Source organism: Babylonia areolata, chromosome 31 (assembly GCF_041734735.1).
Source record: "Babylonia areolata isolate BAREFJ2019XMU chromosome 31, ASM4173473v1, whole genome shotgun sequence".
Taxonomy (NCBI): Eukaryota; Metazoa; Mollusca; class Gastropoda; order Neogastropoda; family Buccinidae; genus Babylonia; species Babylonia areolata.
Genome location: NC_134906.1, coordinates 22,300,421 through 22,311,772, shown reverse-complemented (window position 1 = coordinate 22,311,772; position 11,352 = coordinate 22,300,421). Strand labels below are relative to the sequence as shown.

General features: G+C 44.1%; 1 protein-coding gene across 1 annotated transcript in view; it reads left to right on the top strand.

The window, feature by feature from the left end:
* LOC143275841 (sushi domain-containing protein 2-like) overlaps positions 1-11,352 on the top strand; it is a 159,694-nt gene that overhangs the window by 101,958 nt on the left and 46,384 nt on the right. The window contains exons 2-3 of the mRNA XM_076580131.1: positions 6,442-6,747; positions 9,239-9,376. Of these exons, the coding sequence (XP_076436246.1) occupies positions 6,442-6,747; positions 9,239-9,376 (444 nt within the window). The remainder of the gene's footprint in view (positions 1-6,441; positions 6,748-9,238; positions 9,377-11,352) is intronic.

Here is an 11,352-nt window from a genome sequence, read left to right as displayed (position 1 = left end):
CAGAAAACAAAGTACATGTAAATCATATATATATATATATATATCTATGCATGTAACCACGACACACATCATATCAATGCAAACACATACTAAAGTACATAATATATCATGAAATGATTAATTTTATGCCTGAACATCAAAACAGTCATATCAATGATATCATCATATCAATACGAGCACATCATGTAATTACATTGTCGAGATTGGCCGTCCAAATGTAACCCTTCCCTCTTATCAATGCCTTTTTTCCTCATAGAACCCATACACAGAGAGAGAGAGAGAGAGAGAGTAAGTAAGCACAAGGACTTTTCACATGCCTAGTTGAATGACAGTGTTAGAAGGATATGAATGGTGGAAAGAGTGAGAAGGGAGAAGGGGGGTGGGGGCCAGGGGGTTGGGGGGAGGGTTGCAAAGCAAACTAACGAGGTCACCAAAAATGCCAACTTTTTTTTTTTTTATGAGGTCGAATCCCACAATGGCAGGACATTTTTCAATGTATGCAACTGGCAATTAATCGTTCACCGTTTACGATCCTTTTGCTAGAATATTCTCTCTTTCAGTCTATCCATGTCTCTGTCTGTTTCTGTCTGTCTGTCTGGTCTTTTATCCCACAGTGGCAGGACATTTTTCAATGCATGCAACTGGCTATTAATCGTTCATCGTTTACGATTCTTTTGCTAGAATATTCTCTCTTTCAGTCTATCCATGTCTCTGTCTGTTTCTGTCTGTCTGCCTTGTCTCTCTCTCTCTCTCTCTCCACACACACACACACACACACACACACACACACACACAGCAGTTACGAAAATACGTGCTTCCGTCACACACAGACCAGCTCTGCATGAGAAACGATCACGTCACAAGAAACTGACGTTTGTCTGTCAGAGCGCTGTCGTCTGCGTGCATACATTAGCATTTTGCGTTTGGGACGACCGGCTTCCTTTATTGAGGCAGAAGCAGGTGACATTCTTTTCAGCTTTTATGAACTACGTCAATGCAGACCAGCCCGTGGTGAGTCTATTGTTGACGATGGAGAGGAATTGCTGAACTACAAGTAGGCTTTGAATTGGAATGGAAAAAAAAAAAAAAAAAAAAAGGGCGGGGGGAGGGGGTTGGTGCTAGATCTAGACACCTACCGTCATTGTAAAATGAGTGCGTGACTTCGTGACTTTTCTCTTGCTACAATTATTTTTTATGCGGATTTTTTTTGTTTTTAAGAAGTAGAGCGCGCGAGCAAACATCAGTACACACGCACGCATCCCCCCCCCCCTCCACATATACACATAGTCACAGTGACATACACTTAGTCACAACGCGTGTTTTTTTTTGTTTTTTTTTTAAGTTCTCACACAATCACATAGATGCGCGCGCGTGCGCACTGACACACACACACACACACACACACACACACAGAGGGTACAAAGGGTTCACATCAACTTACTCTTTAGCCAACTCCCCCACCTCCCCATCTTCCTCTTCCCACCTCCACACACACCCCTGTCCCATTTCACATGGAGTGGGAAGACGTGAAATTGAAGACTGGACAACTCAAAGGTTGCGAACGCACGCGCACAGACATGCATTCTCACACAGAGGAGACGCACTCACACACAAACACACACACGTATTCATGTACCTGGCAACTCATGCACACTCGCGCCCCTCTCCTTTGCACATACATGCATGCTCATAATGTGAAACATCCACAAACACGCGCACACAAACACGAATACCTTCCTATCGGCGTTGTCAGCAACATGTAAATTAACAGTCTTGTTTTTATTTGTTGATTTATTTATAAACATGACAGTTTATCTGTCTGTTTATTTGCGCCAGACTGTGGACTTGAAAAAGAAATGCAGTGTTTTCACGACACTGAGTTATCAGTCTGGTGAGAAGAGAGAGAGAGAGAGAAGTCATTGGGTACAGACTGGCAAGGATGCAGGGAATGTGCCAACAAGACACTTATTTCACAACAAACGTGTTGAATGTCAGCATATATCGTGCTCCTGTGCCTGAAAGCTATACGTACACACCATTCCGTGTCTAGCACTATTGTGCAATGTATAACCCCTGTTGTCTGTCAGTTCTTTGTGACCTAACACCCTGACTGTGCTGTGTTGTGTTGTATTGTGTTGTATCGTTGTTCCACTCTTCGACTCGAAACAAAAAATAAGCTGTCAGTGTGAAACTGGCCTGGACCGCTTTCCCAAGGGAGAGCGCGCGTTGTCATTATCCGATGATAATCCTTTGTTTGTTTCTTTATAGTTCTTTTTTGGTTTCTTCATAGTTCTTTTTTGTTTCTTTATAGTTCTTTTTTGGTTTCTTCATAGTTCTTTTTTGGTTTCTTCTTCTTCCTCCTCCTCCTCCTCCTGCTCCTCCTCCTAAATCATCGTAAGAAAATTTACATTCCTTGGTATTACAGTCAAGGAACGGTCAAGAATGGAGAAAAAAGAAAGGAAGAGAGTTTCTGCATTTGAATGCTTTTTTTTCTTAGGGTAATAGAGTAGGCAATCATTGCCCCTTTTTTCACCATCAAGTCCTCGGAAGAAAGACACCACGGAGAAAAGAAAGGGTTAAAAAAAAAAATAATAAAAAGGAAAAAGGGGGTGAATGGGGCTGGAATGAATCATCAAAACCGCATTTCCATGACATATATTACATGAAAAAAAATCATGGGTACATGAATGTTCAATTTTTAGCACTTCAAAGCGGAAGGAGAGAATGAGATGGTTTATTCTTGTAGGGGCCAAGGCTATTTCTAAAGGGTTATATGTGAAGATTATTGTTGTGTAACCATCATATGGATACATTTGAGCATTATAACTCATCATCAAGGGGTGGGGGGAGGGAGAGAGAGATGGTTTATTCTTGCATTGGCCAAGGCCCCTTCTATAGGGATATGTAAACATTATGTTGATTATGTTGTGTAACTGTCATAGATGGATACAAATGAACTATGAACATTATATACATCATCAAATAGAGAGATCCTAAAGGTAAAATAAAAAGACAATAAAAAAAACACAAAAAACAAAACAAAACAACATAAGAAAACAGCAAGGTGTACACCATTCCATGAAGGACTGAGACAGGCCGAGGTCGTCGCTCTCACCACGGACAGCTGGCAGAGAGCGGGGCAAACAATTAAGCCAGCGAGCGACCAACCGTCTTGGGACACGTCACATGCAGCTTGGGTGGAGTAGGCAACCCGCCCATTTTTTGACTGATGAAGTAGATGGGCGTGCTAGCCGAGTGGTTAGAGCACTGGACTTTCCAATCTGGGGTCCTGGGTTTGAATCCCGCCAGCTGCCTCTGGTGGGTTAAGGGTGGGCATTGCTGGAGGTGGGTTCGGGGGGAGAGGGGGGGCCCTATCTGTCTCCAAGGTCAACATAATGTGCAGTCCTCCTTGTGCCTGGACCCCCTCGCCCCCCCCCCCCCTCCCCTCGAGCGTATAGACGCGTAGGTCATCAAGTACGCATGTTAAAGATCCTGTAACCCGAACATACCCAGCATTCACACATCCGAAAACGAAGTATGGCTGCTTAAATGGCGGGTAAAAACTGCCATGCACGTAAAATGCCTGGTCTCTTATTACTCTGTTTCTCTGTCTGTCTGTCTGTCTGTCTGTCTGTCTCTCTCTCTCTCTCTCTCTCACACACACACACACACACACACACACACACACACACAATCAACAAAAACAAGCCGTTTCATCAAAGCGGCACCGACGTGACGCCGACTGCTCTGAGTTGTTTCCGGGGTGTATCGGGATTTAATTGTTCATCTTTTTTTTTGTCCCCCCCCCCCCCCTTTTTTTTTAAATTATTATTATTTTATAATGATTATTGCAACAACGTTAATAACGAACATAACGTTGAATGGTAGCATGAGTGGAACGAGCTTTAAAAAAAACCCCAACCAACAAACAAAACAACAAAAAATAAAAACGGACGCCACATTAACAGCCAGTCCATGCCCCGCCCTGTCCCTGACTTCTACACCACACTAGACATCAAAGAGGGCAACACCACAAGCCCACCACAGCCAGGCAGAGAGCTCGGCAAGTAGTGCAGGAACTCCTTTGGGCGGGGCCCTCCAGCCAGCCGCTGGTGATGTGATAGTGGCGGTGATACTGTGAGGGCCATGGCCGCACTGTGTATAAAGACAGACGGACAAGTGCGTGCCGTGCATGGCGAGTTTCCGTTACCGCCCTTGTTGTTCCGCGTGCTTTTGGTCTCAGTGTCTGCCCGTGTCGTTCAGAGAGGGCGCCTCTTTTCGATGATGATGAGAGGGTGGGGTTGAAAGGGAAGGAGAAGTGTGTGTGTGGATGAGGGGAGAAGGGTTGGGGGATGGCGGGAGTGATGAAGAATGGATGGGGGGTTGGGAGGGGTGGGGTGGGCACAATGTTTTATGGCGGCGTGGTGGTGTCTGTGATAGTTGTTGTTGGTAGTAGTGGTGGTGGTGTGGTGTGGTGGTGTGTGTCTGTGTCTATGAGCGCGTACGTGCGTGTGTATGTGTGTGCGCGCGGGCGCTCAGCTGTCCACTCTGTTTTCCTCCCTCCCTCCCGCCCTTTCTCTATCATTCTCTCCCAATTCATTCTTCAGTTTTAGATCTTTCTAATGAGCGATGAGTGAATAAACTATATCGACTGCTTTGATTACGCAGCCGATTATTTATTTATTGTTTAAAAATCGTTTTCCAGTGTTAATAAAGTACAAACTGCCGGGAAGAAAGCTTAGAATGACGAACGACGCTGGGCTGGTTTTAGCAACTGCAGCTCTGTGTCATCGTATGGTACCCATGCACTACAAGGCACAAAGTAAAGGAAGGACGCTCAGATATTCATCACGCCCTTGATACTGACCCCGCCACAAGAGGCAGTCTTAAGCACGTGCGCGCCGTTCATGACTGTTCGACGTCTCGGCAACAGTTCATTGTTTGGTCAGTCCCCCCCGCACCCCCCACCCCCACTCCCCTTCACAAACATGGTGAATTGCGGCGGAGAGTATGGTTACAGTGGCGCAATACAGTTACGTTGCCACTTGGCCCGTATCGTATTGAGTATAATTTGGTCATCGTTGGGAAGTTATCAAAGAGAAGTTAACAAGTGGGGGGCTTGGTGGAAGGGTCGAAAAGCTGAAGAAAGAGAATATGTGAGTGGAAATTTCCCACACAGTGTTACAGGTTGTAATTTACACGAATACACAAACTTTATTGTCTGTATTTCGGTACAGAGGTTTTCTTTTGGCAGCAGTACGTGTCCAACATAAAAATCAAACTACATATTATTTTCTCCGTAAAAGCAGTTAGTATCAAACTTGGTAAGATGCTGGGCATGCTCAAGACCTTTGACAGTTTTACAGTTTTAGTCATCCCCATTACGATGACAAGGTGGGCAGGGTGAGAGGTCGATGGTCAGTGTCTTTATTTGACGAAACAGGGAAAGCTGAACAGAGTTCACGTCTTACATCATATTTTCATCAAACTTGGTATAGTGACTGGCCATGATGACTGCATGATCACTGTTGAAATTCAAGGCCCGTTGTAAAAGGTCGAGGTCATGACACGGCAAACTTTGATTAAAGGAAAAGCATGTTGGTACAAGGGACGATGTCTTGTGTTTTTTCTATCCCATTATTCCTGCGGTGGATTAAGTGGTTATTGCATGGCACGAGTCTTGAAGGCCCTTCATCTCATGTAACTGGCGTAATGTGGTATGCATGCCACTCCACACACTGTTGATGAATGAGAAAGTGTTCCAGGCTGCGCCAGATAGTATTGTTTGTGAGGGAGGTGGGGGAAGGGGGCGGGAGAAGGCAGGTTTCGAGGTGAGGTTGTTTTCATTGCACACGTTGACATCTGACAGGTTGGTGGGAGGGACAGGGTGGGGTGACATTTGGGAGAGCAATTACACACACACACACACACACACACACATATGTACCTGGGCTGAAAGAAGCAGCTGAAGATGGAGAAGACTGTTATGTGCAAAGCATTGATCGAAAGTTCTACAGAGTAGAATTAATGTTTGTCTCCGTCTTTTAATTGTTGTTTGTCACCCTTTCTCTGTCTCTCTTTCTCTGTCTCTTTCTGTCTGCTTGTCTCTTTGTCTCTCTTTCACTCCAGCAGAATAGATGTTACCATCACTCCAGTAGAATGAAGAACGCCAGAGAGAGAGAAGAAATTAAATAAAATAATGCTTATTTTTCATTGAAAAAACTAAACTTTATGTATACATACATGCCAACTAGCAACAGAGTGATTGCCATCATAAATGAAATGGAATGATTTATTTTCATTCAAAAAACGATCATACATGTAAAAGGCCACTTGTGTACATATGAGTGAATGTGGGAGCTGCTGCCCACAAACGAAGAAAAAGAAGAGAAGAAGAGGAAATTTCATTCAGAAAGGCAAAACCCACTTTTCCATGTCCAGGTGAACAACAACGGAGTCATCACCTTCCTGAAGGAGCTCAAGACGTACCGGCCAGCAGATTTCCCGTTGGATGAGGCCCCGCTGAACGAGACCCCGCTGATTGCCCCGTACTGGGCTGATGTGGACGTCAACGTGGGAGGTCAGGTGTACTACCGGCAGACCCAGGACCCGGCCATCTTGGAGCGTGCCAGCAAGGATGTCCACATGTACTCTCCCGCTTACCACAAGTTCCGTGCCACCTGGGTGTTCATCGCCACCTGGGACCGCGTTGGCTACTATGGTGCCACCAACGACGGCGTGAACAAGGTGAGCAGAGTGCTGGTGAATGCATGTGTACACACATGCATGTGTGTACACAGACGTGCACACATGCTGCCATGCATGCGCTTGCATGCAAATTCACACACACACACACACACGTACACATGCAAACACACACTCCCACAAGTGTATACACACGCACGCACGCACACGCACACACACTCACACATGCGCACACTCACACACACACACACACACATAAACACCCCAATTTCTTTATGGATACTAAAAATCAAGTGTCACACGCAAGTTGTTTGGAATTCAAATCTTCCTCAGCATTATCACACTCTTGATTGTTTAGAAAAGGGAATGATGTTTACTGGTACATGAAGCAGCTAAACAAGCCTGTGCAGTCATGCCAGCAAAATCTGTCCGTCTGTCTTCACAACTCTAGGTGCGTTTTGTGGTCAGACCCTTTTATGATAAATGACATAAAAAAAAGATAGATTATTGATGATAATGATGATAAAAATAATATTAATGATAATAACGATAGTGATGATGATATTGGCGATGATCAGCATCACTTCTGCATCAAGGGCTCCGTTGCTGCATAGGGTGCTGCCCAGGTAGCGAAACTTGTCCTAGAGAGGAGCGGCCTGCCCAGCATCGAAAGCCTGCTGATCCAGTGCCAGCTACGCTGGACAGGACACGTTGTCTGCATGACAGACAGCAGGATCCCAAAGATGCTCTTGTATGGCCAGCTGAAGGAAGGCCACCGCGAACTTGGAAGACCCTGCAAGTGCTTCAAGGACACCTTGAAGACAAACCTCAAAGCCTGTGACATAGACATCGCTTCCTGGGAAACTGATGCCCTTGACCGCTCTCACTGGAGGATGCTGTGCTCTAGTGGCATAAAGGCGTTTGAAAACAAGAGAACGCTGGCCATTAAGGAGAAGCATGAGCAAAGGGAAGCAGGGCTCAACTTCTGGAGACGTTTTCTCTTGCAACACCTATGGGAAGTGCTGCACATCCAGAATCGGCCTCTTCACCCATATGAGAACACACACCAACAGATAAGCCTGCCTGCCTACTCATCTGTCGGTCCGACAGGAGACTCCATTCATTCAATGATGATATTAATGATAAACAGAAGAATGGTTAATGATGTTTATAAAGTGCTAGCACATTCCCAGAGTATCAACAATCATCTGTAATGGAAAATATGGTTACAAAAATTAAGAATACATGGCACTATAATATAATTGAATATGTATAAGAAAGACAGTGACAAAGGCTTGAGCCCAAGTTGAGGTCAGCACCATACTAAGTATGTTGTTCCACAGGGTTCGGTATTGGGGCCTGTTTTGTTTGTTCTGTACACACAGTCACCTGACCACATTTTCAAAGGACACTCCACCAGTCACCACACATTTGTAGATGACACAGATGCAGAAATCAGCTCCCCCAGAACAAAGAAGCACAGCCATATCAGACATGCAGACATGATTTCACAAGTTTAAACCTGGATGAGCACAAACTAAAACTAAACAGTGAGAAAACTAAATCACTAAATCACTGCTGATCAAGTCTCAAAGATTATCTTTCCAAGACACAGCACCCACTTTTTTTCTATTCATGTGTCAGACCAACTTTCCCTTTACAGATCATGCAAAAAAAATTCATGTCATTTTCTGTAGTGATATGTCCATGGACAAGCATGTCTCTGATGTCTGTAAGTCAGCATACATAGAACGTGGCTGCACTGCTTTCATTCGTCACTTCCTGTCTGTTGATGACAACCAAGACTCATATTTGCATGTTTGTCTTCTCAAAACTGGATCATTGTAATTCTCTGCCTGCTGGTTCTCACAGTACATTATTCATACACTGCAGAAAGTCCAAAACTCAGCTGCCCATCTTATACTGAAATGCTCTAAAAGTGACCATTCAGCCTCTGCTTAAACAACTCCGCTGGTTGCCAATACAGTCCATGATTGAATCTAAATTATCCAGACATTGCTTTCAGGCTTTCTCTGGTTCTTTACTTATCTTTCCGATCTCCTTTCTGTTTACATACCAACAAGACAACTACGTTCATCATCAATCACATTCTCCAAATTACCTCTTTATGACTAAATCCTTTGGTCAAAGATTCTTCTCATACACCACGCCCATCCAGTTGAACTCCTTGCCATATGAATAAAGGCACTCCCAGTCCATTTCCAGCTTCAAAATCAACCATTAGACTCGTCTATTTAAAACTGCCTTCAACTGATCTTCTGATGCATGTGACTTGAGAGAGAGAGAGAGAGAGAGAGAGAGAGCAGTTTAGGACTTCAGCGATTCAGGTATTCCATATTCTATCATGGCTTGCTATGTGGCACACTGTGTAACAGTTTCATGAGTTGTGTTCGCCAAGGTGAGTTCCTCCAATATAAAATCATGCACACACAAGATTTGCTTACAAGGAAAAAAACCAAAAGAAAACAAAAAAATGCTTGGATAAAAAAACCAACCAAGTCTTCCTTTGCAGAAAAACACGTTCCAGTGTGTGCTGGTCTCCAACAGGATCCAGTCCTTTGTGATGACCAACTACGCAGAGATAGAGTGGACAACGGGCTCCAACAGTCACGGCACTCCGGACACTGGGCTGGGCGGCAACCCAGCGCAGGTAGGGAACCAGGTAGAGAAGTCCAGTGGTCTACTTCTTCACTTTGTACGGTAGCCTCCGGTAGTTGTTTTTTTTTTTTTTCAAAATTGTATACCGGATGTACATACCATCAGAGCTTATAATTTATCGGACTGAACTTGCAAGTTGTATTCTTGTAGACTGAATGGTGGGGCTGTGTTCAGAGTATGTAATTATTGTGAGAGCCTGCGTTTCAGACTTATCTGCAGTAGACTGAAAGGAGGGTGTGTGTGTTCAGGATATGTAGTGATGCCAAGAGCTCTTGAGCCTGCGTTTCAAACATCATCTGTAGCCTGACATCCAAGCTTCACTCCAAACAGGGTGCATGTTTCAGTCTTGATTTCTGCAGTATCCCATTGCCTGACAAACCAAACCATAATGTTCAAATCCTGCTGTATTCATATTGTTTTATTAAACATGAAGATGGGTTTGTTTGTACCATCATCTCTTTTGAAACTGGCATTTCGTCATTTTTGAGGTGTTCTTGCCATTCCTTGCATTTCTGGGGACATCTTGAACTGTTGTGTCTGCAGTCTAGCTTTGTGGCTGAAAGTTTATGTTGAATTCCAGATATAGCTTTGTGTCTGATGTTGGTGTTTCCACAAAACATTGTGTAGTCAGGGGTGGGGTAGGGGGGAGGGTTTGTTTGGGTTTTTTTTTCATTTTAGGTTTTAGACTATATTCCTCTTATATTTTGTACTGGGGTAATATCTTTCATAACAAGCCAATCCAGGAATTGAATCTGCATTACAGGCATAGAATATGCCGGTTTCAAGGCATGCATGGCCTTCATCATGAACCACCTTCATGCACAGCTCAGCCTGAATTATAGGATGTTTTTACGCCATTGTGGATAAAGTATTAGCTGGATTTTAGCTTATTTCCCAGTATTAACTGGATTTTGCCCTTTTCCCTCAGGTGGTGTGATCCACACACAAAAAAAAAGAAAAAAGAAAAAAAAGAGAGCTTTTTTCAGGCTTGCCTTGCAGCTTGGTCAGACTACAACAGCACTTGCTGCACATTGCAATTTTAAGCAATCTTTGGCAGTATGAATCTCAAGTCGCTGTTTTTCTGATTCTCCTTGGATTCAGAATTATAGCTACAATACTGACTTCCACTAGTTCCAGAAACAGTCTACACACAAAACTTTAAGATTCAGAGAAATCATTAGACCCGCCCCCCTCCTCCTGTCTCCTAGCTACCTGTATAAACATTTACAACAGAAAGGATCAAATCTTGTTTTGAAAGCTTCTGTTGTGAATGGCACGATAAAGATACTCTTCAACTACCTCTTCCCGTCTTCAAAGCATTTTCTACATCCTAGGTACTGGGTACTGTTTGCCTAGGAGAGGATGGGCAAGCGTGTGAGTGTGTGCAAGAGAGAGAGAAGGGGGGAGGGGTGGGTGAGAGGGGGGGGATAGGAGCAAGAGAGAGAATTGGACCACTTTCACTGGAAGTTGCATTTCTTTCACGTTTTGTTTCACAAAGTGTGGCATGTAGCAAGGGTCTGCTTTCATTCTCCATGTAAATTATTGTACATGGTTTGGGACTTGTTAATTTTTGTTTCATGTAGCGGCCTTTTTATCTGCTTGTATTGTAGCTTTCCCCTTAGCATGGCACACAGACTGGTGTAGAAGATGACTTTTTAATCTTTTTTTTTAATTTATTTTTTTACCACATTTTTCACATTTTCCAGCCCATGCACTGCATGTGTCGCTGATGCCTCACACTGCACTGCCTGTGGAATGTGGACATGATGTGGGTGTTGAATTTCACTCTGTGTGTATGTGTGTGTGTGTGTGTGCGCATGCGTGTGTGTGTGTGTGTGTGTGTGTGCCTGCGTGCGTGCGTGCGTGCGTGTGTGTGTGTGTGAGTGTGTGTGCGCAAGCGCATGTTCATGAGTGTGTGTGTATGTGTGCATGTGTATAGAACTGGGATTGAAGAATCTGATAGTTTTG